Source organism: Durio zibethinus, chromosome 10 (genome assembly GCF_047325235.1).
Source record: "Durio zibethinus cultivar Kanyao isolate XHJ-2024 chromosome 10, ASM4732523v1, whole genome shotgun sequence".
In the NCBI taxonomy this organism is placed as follows: Eukaryota; Viridiplantae; Streptophyta; class Magnoliopsida; order Malvales; family Malvaceae; genus Durio; species Durio zibethinus.
Genome location: NC_143171.1, coordinates 16,790,407 through 16,810,016, shown reverse-complemented (window position 1 = coordinate 16,810,016; position 19,610 = coordinate 16,790,407). Strand labels below are relative to the sequence as shown.

The 19,610-nt window shown below is 31.9% G+C and overlaps 1 protein-coding gene across 20 annotated transcripts; it reads right to left on the bottom strand.

Moving 5' to 3' along the window:
• Positions 1-1,520: 1,520 nt before the first annotated feature.
• LOC111291766 (uncharacterized) lies at positions 1,521-13,600 on the bottom strand. Of its 20 annotated transcripts, none has more exons than XM_022883749.2 (8): positions 13,361-13,600; positions 12,512-12,557; positions 11,991-12,165; positions 10,861-11,515; positions 10,672-10,785; positions 10,099-10,119; positions 2,029-2,207; positions 1,521-1,929 (listed from the first exon to the last, which is right to left on the bottom strand). In XM_022883749.2, the coding sequence occupies exons 3-8, from the start codon at positions 12,075-12,077 to the stop codon at positions 1,729-1,731; spliced, it is 1,257 nt and encodes a 418-aa protein (XP_022739484.2). In that variant the 5' UTR covers positions 12,078-12,165; positions 12,512-12,557; positions 13,361-13,600; the 3' UTR covers positions 1,521-1,728. The 20 variants fall into 20 exon arrangements, with proteins under 20 accessions (XP_022739484.2, XP_022739486.2, XP_089622960.1 ...); XM_022883751.2 differs by having other exon boundaries at positions 13,408-13,600; XM_089766834.1 differs by having other exon boundaries at positions 10,672-10,776; positions 13,361-13,599.
• Between the last annotated feature and the right edge of the window lie 6,010 nt (positions 13,601-19,610).

Sequence of the window (19,610 nt, the reverse complement as noted above, 5' to 3'; positions counted from 1 at the left end):
TGCTAATTGAATTTTTTTTTTCGTTTAATATTATTCCTTACACCAAATTCAAGAGAACATGCAATGCATTAACTATTTTATTAGTCTTAAATTTATCATTGTTTTGAAATGGAAAAAAACAAATGTGTTCTTCAAATTAAATTTATTTAAATTTGTTTTTGCTCCTCAAAGTAAAAGTATTTTTAAAAATTATTTATTTAAATCTAAATATAAGTCCAATTGCTATTTAAAAAACATATTATTTTCTTTAGACTCAATATAGTTGTAATACTATTGATATAGAGAATGATATAGAGAAATGCAATTTTTATGTACTTTAACTTAAAAATACAAGTTCAATTGATATTCAAAGAAAAAATTTTTTGCTTGAACTTAATATAATTTACACTATTGATTTCAAGAAATGGAAATTTTCATTGTACTTGACTAGAGTTTTTGTACTAGAAAATAAAAATGCATTGAGCTCAAAAAATAGCTTGATTAAGTATTTTGACAAAGTTTTATTTAATTCAAGTTCTGGTTATACTGTTTATGCTTTTAAATAAAATTGTCTTTCGAATGAAGTCCAACTATTTTTCATGTCATATTTATTTTTGGATTCAAAATTTACTTTGAAAATTATTTTAATATTTTGAACTTAGTCCTTTCTCAAAATGCAATTTCACAATCTTGGTCAAAATAATTTTTTGAAAAAAGTTCATACTTCTTCAAAGTCAAAATGCCCGTAAAATTGATTTTGTTAAGAAGGGATCGATCCCTTAACAAAAGAGCTATCCATTCTTACACAGAATGGTCTCGAAGGGCTGCCAAGCTCTAGAATCGATCTCCTGACCTTTTTGAAGGGCATAACATGGCCCAGCAAGCATAGGGACTGTTGCTTTATGTCTAAGGATCAAACCTTTAAAAGTTAATTAACTCCTTTTGCCTACAAAGCATAAGGGTTGGATTTTTAAATTTTACAACTTAGAGGATCAATCCTTTCTAGCATATGATCAATCCCCTCACGCCTGATAGCAACCAAAGGCTACTAAGGCTTCTTACCCATGAAAGGAATCCTCCTACACTGTTCATCATTAACAGACATTACTTGCAAGAGATATCAAACTCTTCTAGCATTCAAGAACTTTTTAAGTGTTGTAGAGCTTTATTTCTATATTCTTTTGTAATTCTTATATCCAAAACTTATTTCATATTCATTTGTCTTTTAATTTTATATAACCTTTCAAGGGTTTGAGTGGAGTTACAAAGGTTAAAATTTAACCTCGAAAGGTAGATGTAGAGCTAAAAATATAATGAATTGGACTTCTTGGCGAAGGAAGCCGGGTAGGCAAGCTCAACGAGAAAAACGTAAATGCCTTGAAAGATCAAACTTACATAAATTCTTGTATTCGACTCTTCTATACCTTCCCCTTTATTCAATTTCAAGTTTAATTATGAGTGTATTTTTATCTCTCCTATTGTCAATTTTTTTCTTTTTGGAAAAATTTGTGTACGCTACTAACTATTGTAGAATTATAGTATTTCCATCATGACAGCAAAAGGTACTTCCTTTCCACTTCACTTTGCTGCCCTCTAGCCAAATGATGATATATAAATCCGTTTTTAGTTCAGTAAGTTGGGAGTACAATTACTAATGCAAAGTCCAGCATCTCACTTCCTTTCATCAGCATTTCAGCTGGGAGGGAGCGAGTTTAACTAAATTATGCATGCACAGCTGCCATCCTGCACTCAAAGAAGCTCCCACTCTGAATCCAAGACATCATGAGTTAGTGATCTCCTCATATCCTCTCCTCCTTTTAGAGCTAACATTGAACTCCCCTCACAGTCTTGCTCAGATTTTACATCATCTCCATACCATAGTGCAAGTTGTTTGTATTCCTTTTTCCTTGTCGACCTCATTCTTGAAGATATCGCATCACGAATCTTTTTCTGGAAGAAGATAAAATGGCCAACCAAATATCACGAGAGAGAAAGAAGGGCAGGCGCAGTATGAGAAAAAAATAAAATAAAATGGGAATGTAAAAGCACCTGGTAAGGCTTGTGTTTGCCTTCCCTCTGATGATGAAAATGAAGTTCAGCTCCATTCACCATGATACAACTTTCATCAACTCGTGTCTTATCTAATGGTAAAACAGTTTCAATTTCCTTTCTACCAACATTACTGCTCCTGCTCCCTGAGGTATCCATGGTCCAGTTATTTGATTGTCCTGCAAAGTTCATGAACCAATTAACTTGCATATAAAATGAGGAAAAAACAAAATGGGGAAGAGAGGGCAGAAGGGGAAGAGGTGTTTTCCAGTAAGATAAATGATGGCAATTAAGAAAACAACTGAAGTTCAGAGAGGAATTTAGATGATCACAAGATTCCTTAAACTTTTACTTAACTGGTCATTTTATTTCAGAGATCAAATGTTGTCTCTCTTCCCCCAAGTTTTCCCTGGCTATAATGGTGGGACTATTTGGACATTCTTCTGGAGCAACAGTTAGACAAGGTGATCCCTTACCTCAACTCTTTGCTATAGCAATGGAGGTTTTGTCCAAAATGCTAGATCAGGTAACTTACTCATTTTTGCTTTGAGGATGCTTTTGAAAATGTAGTCTGTTACCGATTTTAGATTAAGGACTCTCCCAGTGAGGTATCTGGGAGTTCCCTTAACCACAAGGAAATCAATTGCCAAGGATTGCGGCACTCTCTCAAAGAAAGATATCGAATAAGATTAATGAGTGGGCTGTAAAGAACCTTTCATATGAGGAAGACTACAACTAGTACAATCTGTATTATTTAGCTTCCAGAAATTTATTTTATCCTTGCACAACAAATTATCCAACAATTGAATCAAATATGTGCAGCCCTTTTCTGGAAGGAAGGATAAGTAGCCCACTGGTGCAAGGTTAGCTAAAAGCAAATATGCCATCCTAAGACTGAAGAAGGATTAGAGATCAAGGACCTCAAAGCTTGGAATCAAGGTTGTTAATACCGAAATGAGTAATCTTTTGGTTTACTAAAGTAGGTATGCATTGGTATCTGTTGTTTCAACATATCACTTCTGGTTTTCGATTCAATAAAAATATTTATAAAAATATATAGACCTGTATCAAATATTACTATTAATAATTTACGAAATAAATATATAGAAAATTTAACATTGAAAACACCTAAAAATAATAAATGCAACTCCTTGGCTAGACATAATTCAGTTTTTATTATGGATGGAGCTAGACACTTTGACACTAACAAAGATTAAGAAGTTTTACACTTGGGCTCTAACAAAGACATCACAACTTCACAATTCAATACAAAACTCTATTCCATCCTCATTCATTTCCTTCATCGCGAAGAGAACTCAATAACTGATGAAAAAAGAGCACCATATTTGTACACATTGCACTGAATATATGTAACTTTATATCCAACACACACAAAAACAAGGAACTTTTCTCCTTTTAATAACAATAGAGGGCACCAGAAAATTAAAAAACCATGACTAAATGGACTAAAATGTATTCGCAATGGGACTCTAGAATCTTTGTATGACCAAATACTTCACTTAGATAAAGGATAATCGCACTAAAGGAAAGAACAATAATTCACATTTAACCTAAACAGGCTCCAACAGCATCGCTAAATTTGCAAAATCTTCAATGTAAAACACAAATTTAAGTGACATCATCTCAGAAAATCATACAAGGAAATATGTTTACATAAAAAAAAGTCAAATAAAAAGTCAACAATTTGTATGCTAATGTTTTAAAACAAAGAGGAAAAAATAAGAGTGACTAACATTGGCTTTAAGCTGACTGGTAAACTTCAAACTGAGAGTACCAATGGTTCCATTGAAGAGACTAAAAGAGATTTAGGATCTTGGTTTGGGAACAAAAAAAGTGAATGCTGAAGAGCAAATAGAAAGAGGAGACAAGGCTCACTGAATATTAGGTTTAGACTTTAGAGGTCTTTTATCTTTTTAGGTCAAATAGTCAACAAGCTTAAAAGAACCAAAAACATCCTATTTCATATACTGCCTGAAACTTCATATTTCACAGAAACACGCGAAAATTAGCCTGTATTGTCTGGTACCAAAGGCGGTATGAAAAATGCCCATAATTATACCAGCTTTAGTCCTAATTGGCACATCCAGCACGTAGCCAAGCAAAATTAACAACCTTGCTTGGAATACCGCATGAATTTTGAGGAATCCCTGCACCCTGCTCACTCAGTCGAGTTCTATCTAGATAGCTAGGACAAAATCCAATATTCTAAAGGTTAAGACCTTGCAGAAAATTCAACCTTCTCAGAACCACAGCTGGGGATGAGAGAAACTGCTTAAACCGAGGAACCTGCCCTTTCCTTTGTCAAATAGCAGAATGGCGAGACTGCTTGGTTAACTCTGCTTGTAAGTACAGTGCAGATAGAACTTGCGAAGAAATCAGGCATAAGCTAGAGAAAGCAGAATGACATACAGTTATATGGTTTAAGCATTATATGCCTAAGTATTCCATTATTGGTTGGATGATTATTCTTGACAGCCTTCCTACAAAGCAAAGAATCAGCTCTTGGGGGATTCCTTCTTCTAACAGAAGTGTTTTGAATAATGAGAACATGGAGACCAAAGATCATTTATTCATTCATTGTGATTTCACTGAGCAGGTTTCTTCAAACAAGTTAGAGATTTATCAAGTGAATTGTGCAGCAGAATCTTAGGGGGAAACCTTTAATTGCAGTTGTGTTAAAGCTAGCTTTGAGTGCTTATCTCTACTTTGTTTGGATGGAGAGAAATAGTAGACTTCATGGTTAAAAGGCTAGTACCAACTGTCAAGGAGAATGTTAGATGCATAATTCAAGGCTTACATCAGATTGAATGGGATGGAATCAACAAGATGCTCATTAAAAGCAAAGATTTGTTTCAGTACAAGTAGTGTTTTCAACCCTAAAAACCATCAGCAATCTTTAGATGATTCTGATAATTCTCTTTTGCCAAGTGGAACCACATAATCACATGAATCCCAAAATAGTACCAGCTTCAGGTGTACTTTCCTCTAGAACTTTGAAACTGATAGGAGATCAAATAAGTGAAATGATAAGAAAGGGAGGGAAAGAATGGCATCGTTGCAAAGTTTAATCATGCAACATGCTAAACCCTAAATGTATGATCAGGTGGTAATGAGGAATGTTCTGATAATTAAGGGGGGATGTTTCATTGCAGACTAAGGAAAATAATTTTTGTTTCTCCTTGATACCGAAAAGAGAACAACTGAATTTTGTTTAAGCGAACCTCAACATGACTTTAATTTATAAATAAATAAATATATAAAAGAAGAGATTTGTTCTTTGGAGACATTTTCAGGACCTAATCAACTGAGAAGACTGCTCGACTTCCAACACTGAACTAGAAACAAGTACGATTCACACTACTGAATTTTAACATAGATTGAATAACTGAAAGAAATGATTTAACAAAGAATGTTTTGGCTTCTGGACAAAATTGGAAAACAATTAAAAATAAACATAGCGTAAACTCTCATCAAAAGTATAAATGTGGGAAAACACTTATTTACAGCTGGTTGTAACCGTGTAATCTGTATATTTATATTTGTATCTCTAGAATTAAGTATTTGTATCCCTAGAATTAAGGAAGATTTAGTTTCCTAGTTTAACCCCTAGTTAGTTGTATATAAACCTAAGATTCTTGTATAATTGTTGACAAGCAGTTTTCAATATACATTTAGTTTCCACATGGTATCAGAGCTTTAGGCTCTTCTTGGGAAGAAAAATTTTCAGCCTTCATTGCCGACTTTTTTAGGCCTTCATTGCCGAATCCTGTTTAGGCCTTCATTGCCGAACCCTTTCAAAGAAAGATATCACTATCACCCAATTTGAGGAAATGTTAACTGGAAAAATCACTGGAGTACTACAGATGTCTCAGAAACAAGGAAAGTTCAACAGGGAAGAGATTGAAAAGCTGAGAAACTTATTGAAAATCCTTGAAAAGCCTACTATGGTATGTTCTTTGGGTAAAGTTTCTAGTTCAGGTAAAGCTTCCGGTTCTCATGGATTAAATGTCTCGGCTAAGCCTATTACGAGTTCTTGGGTCATTGACTCAGGAGCCACAGACCACATGACACATTCTCCACAAAAGTTTAGTACATATAACCTGTGTCCTAGTAATAAGAAAATTGTTGTTGCTGATGGTTCACTTACCACAGTGGCAGGATTAGGAGATGTTCAAGTTAATCCCTCGTTTGTTCTCAAAAATGTTCTTCATGTTCCTGGATTGTCTACTAATCTGATATCTATACAAAAACTTACCAGAGATATGAATTGCAAAGTAAATTTTTATCCCTCTTATTGTGAATTTCAGGACCAGAATTCGGGGAAGATGATTGGACTTGCTAAGGAGAAGGATGGACTATACTATCTTGAGACATCAAATAACACAAGTAGTATCAAAAATAGTTTACCTTTGTCATTTCTTTCTGAAAAATCTTCCAATAAAGACAAAATCTGGCTTTATCATTTTCATCTTGGATATCCTTTTTTTGGAACCTTGAGAAACATGTTTCCTTCTTTGTTCAAAGAATTAAATGTTGAAGATTTTCATTGTGATATTTGCGAATTTGCAAAACATAGACGTGTGTCTTTTCCAATCAGTAACAAAAGAAGTTCTACTCCTTTTTACTTGATTCATAGTGACATTTGGGGTCCCTCTACAATTCTTAATATTTCTGGTGCGAGATGGTTTGTTTCATTCATAGATGATTGTACTAAGGTCTCTTGGGTTTTTTTACTTAAATCCAAATCAGATGTGAATAGTGTGTTTTTAAGCTTCCAAAACATGATCCAAAATCAATTTGGAGTAAGAATCAAGAGATTTAGCTCTGATAATGCAAAAGATTACTTCAACCAGAGTCTATCCACCTATTTTCAAAAAGAGGGGATTATCCATGAGTCATCTTGTGTTAATACTCCACAGCAAAATGGAGTGGCAGAGAGAAAAAACAGCCATTTATTAGCCACAACCAGAGCCTTTCTTTTTCAAGCAAATGTACCTAAATCTTATTAGGGGGAAGCTGTTCTCACTGCCACACACATTATAAATAGGTTACCTTCAAGAGTTTTGGGATTTAAAACTCCTATGGAACTACTCTCACAATTTTATCCCAACCTCAATACCACAAACAATCTCACACCTAGGATATTTGGTTGTACATCATTTGTTCATGTTCACAGTCATAACAGGGGAAAGTTGGATCCAAGAGCAATTAAGTGTATTTTTGTGGGGTATTCTTCAACTCAAAAATGATATAAGTGCTATCATCCTCCTACCAAAAAATTTTATGTGTCTGCAGATGTCACTTTTGAAGAAAATAAACCATTTTTTACTCAACCTTATCTTCAGGGGGAGACTTCATTCATGGAAGATAAGGATAAAGACTTCTTTTTGCTTGATTTGCCCCCTTCTTCAACATTTACACCCATTAATTCTTATGAGTCGAAACCTATTTCTGTTGAGCCCAAGTCAAACATTGAATTTGAGTCTGAACCCATTCCAAATACGGAAGATGTGACAAAGGATAATATTGTTCTTGATTCTATGAAGGAATTACAGGTGTACTCAAGAAGGAAAGTTCCAGATCCTGAACCAGTGTCAGTCCAAGAACTTGATCCTAACTCTGGAAATGAGATAACTACAGTTTTTGGCTCTGTTTCTCAAAATGAGCATGAATCTCCTAAAACTATAACTAGTGATTATGATTTGCCTATTGCCATTAGGAAAGGAACCAGAGAATGTACCAAGCATCCACTATACCCAATATCTAATTTTGTGTCATTTGAAAAATTCTCACCATCCCACAAAAATTTTCTTGTGAGCCTAAACACTATTTCTGTTCCAACTACATTATCCGAGGCATTATCCAGTGAGAAATGGAGGCAAGCCATGAAAATAGAAATGGAAGCCTTAGAGAAAAATCAGACATGGGAACTGATAGAGTTGCCTAAAGGAAAAAATCCAATGGGGTGTAAATGGGTTTTCACTGTAAAATACAAGGCAGATGGTACTGTTGAAAGATATAAAGCCAGGTTAGTGGCTAAGGGCTACACTCAAACCTATGGAGTGGATTACCAGGAAACCTTTGCTCCAGTTGCCAGGATGAATACAGTTAGGATTTTGTTATCATTAGCTGCAAATTACAATTGGCAACTTCAACAATTTGATGTAAAGAATGCTTTTTTACATGGTGATTTGGAAGAAGAAATATATATGAAGGTTCCACCGGGATTTGGAGGTCATCTAGAAGCAAACAAAGTATGCAGGTTAAAAAAGGCTTTATATGGCCTTAAACAGTCTCCTAGAGCTTGGTTCGGGAGATTTGCCAAAGTGATGCTAGCAATGAGATATAAACAAAGTCAAGGAGATCACACATTGTTTATCAAGCACTCTGATTCAGGGAGAGTCACAGTTCTATTAGTGTATGTTGATGATATAATTGTAACTGGAGATGATGAAAAAGAGAGAGAATCTCTAAAACAGTGTTTGGCTAGAGAATTTGAGATAAAAGAGCTAGGGAGATTGAAGTACTTCCTAGGAATTGAAGTAGCTCACTCACGGCATGGTATTTTTATCTCACAACAGAAATATGTGATGGATCTTCTGAAGGAAACTGGGAAGCTTGCATGTAAACCTACAAATACCCCTATAGATCCTAATCATAAAATTGGAGAAGCTAATGAAGATGCTGCTGTAAATAGAGAGATGTACCAAAGATTAGTTGGAAGACTCATTTATCTCTCACATACTAGACCTGATATAGCATATGCTATGAGTGTGGTAAGTCAATTTATGCATAGTCCTAAAGAAGTGCACCTACAGGCTGTCTACCGTATATTGCACTATTTGAAGGCCAATCCTGGGAGAGGTATCTTATTCAAAAGAGATTCGGGGTTAGTTCTAGAAGCATATACAGATGTTGATTATGCAGGTTCAGTAACTGATAGAAGATCTACCTCAGGCTACTGCACTTTCTTAGGTGGTAATCTTGTGACTTGGAGGAGTAAAAAACAGAATGTGGTGGCAAGATCAAGTGCTAAGGCAGAGTTCAGAGCAATGGCTCAAGGAATTTGTGAACTACTATGGTTAAAGATTATCCTAGAAGACTTGAAGATCAAGGGGGATGGCCCAATGAGGCTCTACTGTGATAACAAGTTTGCAATAAGCATTGCACACAATCCTGTACAACATGACAGAACAAAACACATTGAAGTAGACCGGCATTTCATAAAGGAGAAACTAGGCAGTGGGTTGATTTGTACACCTTATGTATCAACCAAAGGTCAACTTGCAGATGTGTTGACTAAAGGTCTCAGCAGTGCAACATTTCAAGAAATTATTTTCAAGCTGGAAATGGAAAACACCTATTCACCAACTTGAGGGGGAGTGTGGGAAAACACTTATTTACAGCTGGTTGTAATCTTGTAATCTGTATATTTATATTTGTATCTCTAGAATTAAGTATTTGTATCCCTAGAATTAAGGAAGATTTAGTTTCCTAGTTTAACCCCTAGTTAGTTGTATATAAACCTAAGATTCTTGTATAATTGTTGATAAGCAGTTTTCAATATACATTTAGTTTCCACAATAAAAATAAAAAACCAACAGCATATGGTACACACAGAAAAAACTTCAGCCAGCCACAAGAACAAAATTCACCTAGCATAACCAAAGTTCAGTATACAGTATTCACCAAGATGCAATGCAACAATCACAATTTACATCTGCAAAACCAGTACTAGGTGGTTCTATTCAAACAAAAAAAAAAGTAATAAAATGAAGCCCTTGTCTTTATATGAATTCCAACCTACAAATTCTTAGCGTCATTGATAAATAAAATGATCACAATCATAAAAAAAGAGATGGTTGACAGCAACTAGCACACAAAAAGCTTCAATTGTGACCAAAACAAAAAGTACCGGACCAATAGCAAAAGTCATTCAAGGAAAATGGAAAAAGAAAAACCTATTTTAAGGATTTGATACAAAATTTTTTTCATTTATTTATTTATTTTTTGAAGAGGAGAGGATGACTTACGAAAACAAGAACCAACCTGGATGTTCTTCAACAGGACCTATTTAAGAAAGGAGTTGCCAAACTATTTTAGCTAAAGCTTGTTAGATATAACATGCACCATATCTAATATTAAATCATCTAAATCATTAAAAAATAATAATACAGGTTTTGAAGCAATCTTACAAGCTCCAAGTCAAAGGCAACGATGCACAATTAGGATTTCTTTAGAAATGGAGATGTAAGCAAGTTGGGATTGAAATAAACTTTAATGACTACAGCAGAGTGACTTCAGCATAAATAAAATAAGGAAAATAAAGCAAGTCATGAAGGAAAACTATATCCTGGAATTGTCAAAAGACATTATCCCCGATCGGGTTAACACAAAAAAGCTGTTATTGAAAAGGAAATACACACAGCTTCAGATCAAACTAAGGTGACTATTCAATTATTCACTGATGGTCATGTTCCAAAAAAGAAATACTACCAACAGAATTGCTAAACCATTTTTCAGAACTTCACTAAAATCATAATTTCCAATGCCAACAAAAAGACTTCCCTAATCTTATTTACAAGAAAGTTTATAAACTGCAGCTAAATGATATATAGATACCTGGAGAGGACGCAAAAGCAATTTTATCAGAAAATTCATTGTGTTGAATGTCACCATTGATGGAGCATCCTATTAAAGAAACCATTCCAGCATTTGAACAACTGTCTGCAGAAACTAAATCAAAATCAGTAATAGCAACAGTAAAACAAGTGAGGAAAATTTAAAACAATAGAGTCAAGGAATTCTCACCATTAAATTCTGCCAATCCTATAACAGAGGATGAACATCTCATTTCCATTTCATTTTTCCCAATTGACTCAACCAACTGTAAATCATCATTTAGAGTTTCAGTTATAGACTCACTTGCACTTTCAATTTCTTTACAGCTTTGTTCTATGGAGTCACAATTATCTTCTTCAGCCAAAACTTGGGTTAATGTTGTGGGCATCTGCCAACATGACACTTTGTAATTTGCAGCCAGAGGTAAATTCTCAACATTTGACTTATCAAGTGTATTGTAGCTATGCTCCCCAGAAAGCAAGTTAGAGGATGCTCTTTCCACAAATCTCTGAGGGCATGATTCAAATATGTTATCAACCATGTGAAGCCGGCAGGACAAAGGCATGTTGACAGCATTTTCATTATCATCAGCAATCACTTCTGAATCTTCAGATAACTGCTCGGCCTCACCCTTTATGGTAGCCTCCTTTAAACCTACATTAGGCTTTTTTAATGTCTCAGCAAATTTCTCTACTTGCGTGTCAGATGCAGCCACTGCTTTCATGGGCTCCGATGAAGATGGAAGAAGCAAATCCTGCATCACGTCTTGCATCACATCTGAGTAGAACTTTTTGACACTAGCACCTACAGTCTGCACCTGATCCTCCACGTATTTAACTGTGTCCTGTTCACAAAGATAAAAGTTAATGGTATTTTAATACCAATTTACGTGAGAGTGCCAACAGCCATGTAGTTTGTTGGTAGAGTGCTGGACTCTTAGTTCCAATGATCAGAATCAAATCCCGGCAGCCTCAAGTATTAAAAAAAAAAAAAAATCCTCCATGGGAATTCACTGGACTGAAAAAAATAAAAGGCTACATCTGAATATAAAACACATCCACATGGCACAACAATGACAGCTCCAATATAGATACAAGTCACCTCAAATAAGAAGCCCAAAACATAGTAATACATAATTTTGCAAGAAACTGTGCTGTAGACAGTTATTCGTATGGAACACAACAAAAACAAGAGAGCAGCAGGATGTTAAGAAGGTGTGACCACCTTCAGGGTTCTCATGAATTGAGTCCATGAAACCTCATTTGGACTTGAACAAAGGATGGTGAAGATCCAAGAGAAGTTTATCGAAGGGGGCATACCTGGTACATAACTTCTTCCACCTCTAGGCACATGGCTTCAAATTTCTGATATACCTGTCCCACCCAGGTTATACCTTTTAAATCCATAGGATCATCAATCAACCTCACTAGAAGAGTTGTTGGATTTCTTCCACTATCTTCTGTTTGCAATTACCTTTAAATTTCAAGCACTTATCTGCAGGTAAGTAGATTTAAATTCAGTACAGTCTTCAAAGAACACAGAATGAATGTGTCAGGAGGTTCAGTTGAGACACATATATCATAGCCTGAGAGGAATATGCCAAATAACTGGAATCAAGTATAATTAGATTTGGCAATCACATTAACATTGTGCCAACCCTGACCAAAAAGACAAATAAAAAAAGGAGTTATATGGAAAAGAAACCCTTGATCTAGGAATAAAAGGAATGCTGGCCAAGATTACCAATTTGAATGAATAAGGCCTTATACTACTTCATAGTCGAAAACCATAAATCATGTATTACTAAAAGTCATCATCCTAATCTGTACATTGCTCTTACACAAATGACATTAGTCCCTTTGGAGGCCACTCTGTGGTCTGCTCTCCTGTTCAAATAATGCCAAAGCAGGAGCCAAAAGATTATTGAGCAGATAAAAAGCACTTAAAAAGTAAAGAAAGCAGCAAAAATCATGGAATCTTGATCAATACTCTATTTTTTCTTAATTTCCAGTCTTCATTATACCAAACTTCTGTTAGATAATATAAACTTTTAACCATATGACACAAAACAGCAAGCAAATGAAATAGTAGAATAATCACGGTGAACACATGATTAAAATATATCAAAGAAGACATTAATTCTACATATGCAATCAATAGTATACCATGCATAAAAGTTTCCAATTATCATAAATTAAAAGACAAAACCATACTTTCAAATCTTAACTACTATAAATAAATTGTAAAGGATCATAGCTTAATTTTCTTATGACAACTGTTCCCAAAGACCTAGCTTCCAGATAGCTACTCTATGGAAGACTTTGATGATGCAAATATCACCAGGGATGCTTGAATGTATTTTATTTAGAAGAATATAGGAAATGAGAGAAAACCCTAGCTTTAAAAGAAAACAATAATTAAAAAGCTAAATTATTTAGTATCCATTAAAGCATTAACAGCTTCAGCTAATATTACATAATTTCCAACCACATACCAAAAACTAAATAAAAGAACAAATTAATCCAGAATGATCATAAGCAAAGTTTGCAGATACAAACCACATCAAAATTTCATATGAAAAGATATTACCCACCAAAACAAGCAATCCAAAAAGAAGAATTTATTTTTTAGAAATTAAAGGCGGCAGAGAGTTTTGTTTAAACAGATGTTGAGAAAAAGAGGAAATTACCCCTTTCCTTTTCCTCTTCAAAAACTGATTGAAGCTGGATAACTTACGTGTTGTGAAAGATGAAGCAAGATCAGAAGCTGAAACTTTGTTAGAAAAACTCTTGGATTATGTTGTGTGCTCAGAGATTGTGAATGCCCAAATTATAATTTTTCTTTTTTTTTTTAAATTATTTGTAGCTTTGGTTTGAATAGAAATCGACAGAAAAGGCAGAACAGGGTTCTAGTTCAGGGAGGGAGTTTGATCACTTTATAGACGCTGTTGGTATTTCGTAGACACGTGTTGTGTTCTCCAACAACACAGCATCAAAGGATTTTTCGTTTGTTGCTCTCAGTTTTTTCTGCTCACCTTTTTTTTATTATTATTATTATTATCTTTAGATAAAAATTTTTATTTTAATTTTAAAGTTTATATATATATATATACACACACGTGTGTCGTAATTTATTATTATATATATTCAATAGATTATATAATTTATTAAAATTTTATATTCGATGAGTTACATTTAAGATTTAAGAAAAATAATTAATTAAAAAAATCTCATATCTTAAAATAATTTTTTAATTTTAAAAAATATGATTTTATTTTAAATAATTATAAGATTATTTACAAATTAATAGAAAAAATTATGTATATAGGTTTTTCTTTTTTCTTAATTTAAATGGTTTGTGAAAAACTTTAAAATTTTTTGAATTTACGAAACCTAAAAATGTTTTAAAATTTTTGAATTTATAAATTTAAAAACTTAAAAGTGGAATGAGTTTGAAAAAATACTTAAATAATTACATTTAGGAATATTTTAAAAAATGTATGAAAAAATAGGATGCAAATAGAAGCTCCCATTTTTTTTTTTATTGAATTGATGATAAAGTAAAATAATGTTAGGTCTTTATTTACTTTGCTTTGCCTTGTTGTTGTGATAGTATAGTAAAATTAGTGATAAAAGTACTTTTTATATATTTATTAGATAATTTAGTTCGATATAGTGATACAATAAAAACCTTTTTTTTTTGGATTGGATGATAAGAATTAAAATATTGGTAAAACTAAAGATAAGTAATTAGTATGTTGTTAATTTGTTTTGAATTTTATATATGATAATTTTAATTTGTTAATAAGTCATACATTTTTAAATTTTACTTAATTTCCTAGCTAAAACCAAAATCATAAGTCCCTCAAAAGTTTCTAATTCATACTTTCAAAATTGATTGATTAAATTTTAATGTTGAAAAAAAATTATTTTTTTCATAAAAAATTGCATTCTAAAAATAAAAAAAGATGTTATAAATGTTAGGATTCAAATTTCAAACCTACTTAATGTTACACAATTATATGAATCAACTATCTATGATATATAAGGTAGTAATGTTTTGAATTATAAGAATGAATAAGAAATTTAAGGTCACACTAGGTGAATGGCTCTAATACGATGAGGATCATTCTCATCATGTACCAAATTGGTCCTAAATTAATGATAGGGAAAGCTAATGTTAAAAACTTTAGGGATGCAAAATGAAAATATGATAATGGTTCATTTCGGTTAAATATAATAATCTAAAATATGATACCATATATGAAAATGATATGAAAAAGAAATATAAAGGTGACATGGTTTAAAATTTTAGCAAAAAAAAATATAGGTTTAACAAAATATAAAAAATATTTTGTATTTTTGTGTTGATATGAATTAAACACACAATTTTTGTATACAATATTATACAAATACACAAATTATTAGCATTTAACACAACATGAATATACAAATTGCTAGGTCTAAATTCAGTTTTGATTTAGTTAATTCAATTAATGCATAATATTATGGATTTTAAAAACCAATTCGAACCGACTTTTTTTAAAATCGATTTGATCTTGGTCAAATTCTATCAGTTAAAAACTATTCATTGGATTTTAAAATTTTAAATTTTTTGTTATTATTTCAATATAACTTTTAATATAATTGTTAGCTCAAAGTATTGAACAAAGCAAAAGGGGGAATGAATTGGTTAATTAGAAAATTTGACAATATGAATACCAAATTAAACAATAATATCAAATAAAAATTTCTAACTAAATAAAAACAATATATATATGTACAACAACATAACTTGAAAAATGATGGAGTAGAGATGGAAAGCCAAACAATGAAAATTATAGAGGTTCATTCATTCCACAAAGCACTTACGTCTTCTTCTTAAACCTTGCTTGTCAAAAAGTTCAATCTACTATATATGTTGAATGTTCTGAAGGCTGAGCAAAATTTGATTAAAACTAAAAAAAGCAAAAAAAAAAAATCGAATTTTCAAGGGGTAAGGTAATTCAGGTTATATAGGTATTTCCATTATTTTTTCGATTTAAATAGTTAAAACGATCAGTTTTTAATTTTAAAATACCTAAACTAAATAAACCAAAATATCTGATTTAACACAAGATAAACAATTAAAAAAATATATAATATAGGTATACCCAATAACATGGTATAGGTATATTTAATACATGAAACAAAAACTATAATTGACTAACTCAAGAAAACCAACAAAAACTGATCACTTTAATTTGGTTTGATTTTTTTAGTTTTCCTTATATATATCAATCGATTTGGTTTTATAATAAACCAAATCAATTAAGTCGATTATTCAGTTTTTACATTCGAATTAATCAAACCGACCATTTGTTCAGCCCTAAATGCTACAACCAACCCTTCCAAAGCTATTGATACAATGAACCAATAAACCTCTCAATGGATTTTCTAACTTTCTTAAAGAACCATCAAAGGTTATACTCCTATTCAAGCTTACAATCTCAAGGCCTGACACAAGTATTTTTGTAAACTTAAAAACCTCTCTAAGGTTGGATATTTGCTATTTTGAAGTACAAATAAAAGATATGAATAATAGCAAGAAGATTTGAATACAAAATAAGAAATTATGCTCTTTCACACTTCAATTTGCTCTTTACTGCTTGAAAAAGATGAAGAATGTATGGCCACAAATTCTCTTGACTCTTAATAGTTCATGATATAGTGGGAGACCACTTTACATATGTAGAAAAAAAAAAAGCCATTGCCTTCATTTACTACCTTAAATGCTCTGAAAAAAAAATGACTATTTGAGGCCGTCAAGGGTAAACCAATCAATCCATTTTTGGAAGGGATTAATTGGTTTTAGCCTTTAGAGCTAAAATGTATCCTTACAAAAGAATAACGAATTGATCCATTTTAGAAGGGGATCGATCCATTTTAGCTAATTTTGAATCAATGAAGTTTCTATAAGAAAAATCAATCGATCTATTCTAAGAATAAATCAATCCATTTTGCAGTTTCAAAATCAAAACTTCTTCTATAAGAAAAATCGATTGATCCATTTTTTAAATTTTCAAGTTTGAAACCTTTCAATAATAAAAACAATCAATCCACTTTTGAATGGATTGAATGTTTTAGGGTTTTAAACAAAATTTTTAGTTTTTGTGTATAGAGGATCAGTCCTATCCATAGGAAAATCGATTTCTTTTTCCTAATTTTGTACATGTTTTTTAATAAAGAAAAAAGTTTGTTTTAGTTTCAAGTCATTTTTTATAAAAAAAATTACAATCAAAATTTTCTTTTTGGTTTTAAAACAATTTATCTAAAGTTTTAACTTTAGTATTTTATCATTTCAAAATAAGTATCAATTCAAGGCTAACAATTTTCTCTTTTTGATATAACAAAACTTAAGATAAATTTGCTTTGAAAAGCTTCATTTGAAAAATTTTCTCCTATTTTCAAGCCAAATTTTCAATATAAACTCCCCTTAAACATTAGCACAATTGAAATTTCATTAAAGCCATTTTAACAAATTTCACCATATTTCCAACACAAGCATACTTAGCAAATCCATCACATTTTTAACACAATAATCACTTAATCAAGCAAATTTTGTCCATTTTAACAAGTCCATCACAATTTCAAAAGCATGCAATATATAAGGCTAAGCAATCCCTTCCTTTTTTGTAATAAAAAAAAAGATCAATTTCAGGCAAACAACTAGCATATATCAAAATTCATGACATTTAAGGCAATAAAGCAACAATTTAGTACAATATCACATAACCAAACATAAATTAAGTTACAAAAAAGTGAAAGCTATGCTATTGATTATAAAGTATGCAAGGTACAAAAGTAAGAGTTACAAAATCAATGTCCAAATGGAAAAGTTAAATGCTTAAAAAGAGTTTATATTTAAGAAACCTAAGGTAGCCAAGCAACAAAAGTAGGTTATAATGGAAGAGGAAAAGGTGAAAATGTTGAAAGCATTGCTTCATGTTATATTGAGCAATCCTCACGTTGTAGATTTGATCAATGCCATATTCCCAAACCTAGTGTTCATGTTTCCACTCATTGAATGTATGCTATTCATTTATGTCATAAGAACTTGTAAAGCTAATTAAATATTAAAAGGTGGACTAGAGGGATCTTCTTGATAATCAACATTATCCTTATGTTCATCTTCTTGCTCAAATGCAGCCTCATACTTTTTAATCCATATATTATTTGCATTTTTTTATATATCCTATATTATTAAGTGTTTGTATCCCTAGAACACTACAAGAATCATTTGAAATAATCTCATGATCACTTATAGTATTAATACCCAATTTTTTAAATAGGTTAGTAATTATTATCCCATATATGTTGAATAACCCTTATCATATCATTGAATATAAAGTGCACAATGTTAGGTAGTGCTCTATATTTGGTTTTATACATTCACCAATAATCTTATTTCCTAATAGTAGAGTATTGGGTTTCAAAGGGTGTTAACACATGAGTAACAATGATTTGTAACAACCTATTTTGCTTTGACAACCTAAAGGCTTGAATGGGGGCAACCATCATGAAATTATATTCAAAAAGATCTTTTGCTAGGCCAACTATATTACATCTAGTATTTGTGTCTCTCTTAACCTCTAGCATGAAAGCTTCATCCAAAAGTTATATATTCACAATAATTTCTCTTTCCATCACATAAGTTTTAAATCTATTAGCATAAAATCTATTTCCTTGCCCATCAATCTTAATACAGGTAGCATTGTTATAAAATACACTAACTAGGTTCTCAAATACACTACCTTCATGCTCAAATAATCAATTCATCAAAATTTCTCAAAGGCACTAATATATGGGAATTCAATTGAATGTAAAAAGTTAAGATTAATTACCTTTCTTGTCTTGATGTCTAGATGAGAAAAATTCATTTTACAACGATCTTTAGCTGCAGGGTTCTTGAAATTTTGGTTGAATAAGGGTTTTGAAGGCTTGCTAGAAGCTTCCCTAAAAGGATTTCTATGTCTAGATAATGAAGTAATATGTGATCTAGTTTTAAGTGCCATAAGAGAACTTTAAAGAATATATATAAAGAGATAGAGGTATGATTTTATTAAATTGATGAGAAAATTAATAGATATGAGTGATAATGGAGAATATATGTTGAAGAGAGCTAAAAATAATGAATAAAGGAAGATATATGGGTGATGGCATAAAAGGGATCATTTTTTTGAAAGATAAGAGAGATTGATGGATTTTTATGGTGTTTTGAAAAAAATTAACGATGAAATTGCAAGAAATCAAGTGGGCAAGAAGAAATTTGCAAGAAATTTAAATGGAAGAGGATGAACTTGAAAGGAATGATGGGCTGAAGTTTTAGGGTTTGGGAGAATGAGATGAGGAAAAAGAAAAGGAAAAAGAGGTCGATTGAGATAAATAGAGGGAATAAGAGTTTTTTGCTTTCAAAAGCCGCTTGACTTATTACCTAGCAAAAATTGATCGATCGAGTCCTATAGGGGATCGATCAATTTTGGGTTTTGTTCCATTAATTTGCTTTTACCAACGAACTAGATCGATTGGGTGAAATACTAGATTAATCAATTTTGCCGCTATAGAATTAAAGTAATTTTTTAACAAATAAAAGTGTATATATATATAATTTTTGACACAAAAGTGAATAGAAACATTTTTTATGCAATATGACCACTTCCAACAAGTTTCAAATAAGCACACAAACATGACCATAATTCATGACATCATCAAATACTTATGAATTGATTTTCATTCTATCTTTATTTGAACAAGCTAATAAAAATATTCAAAAATGAACAAACTTGTTCAAGTTATAAGTGTATACAATCAAGGAAATCATTATATACGTATTTTAGGGAGCATTCATTAAGCCTAATTTACCTTTAATTATGCAAAATCTATCTTTATCAAAAGGCTTAG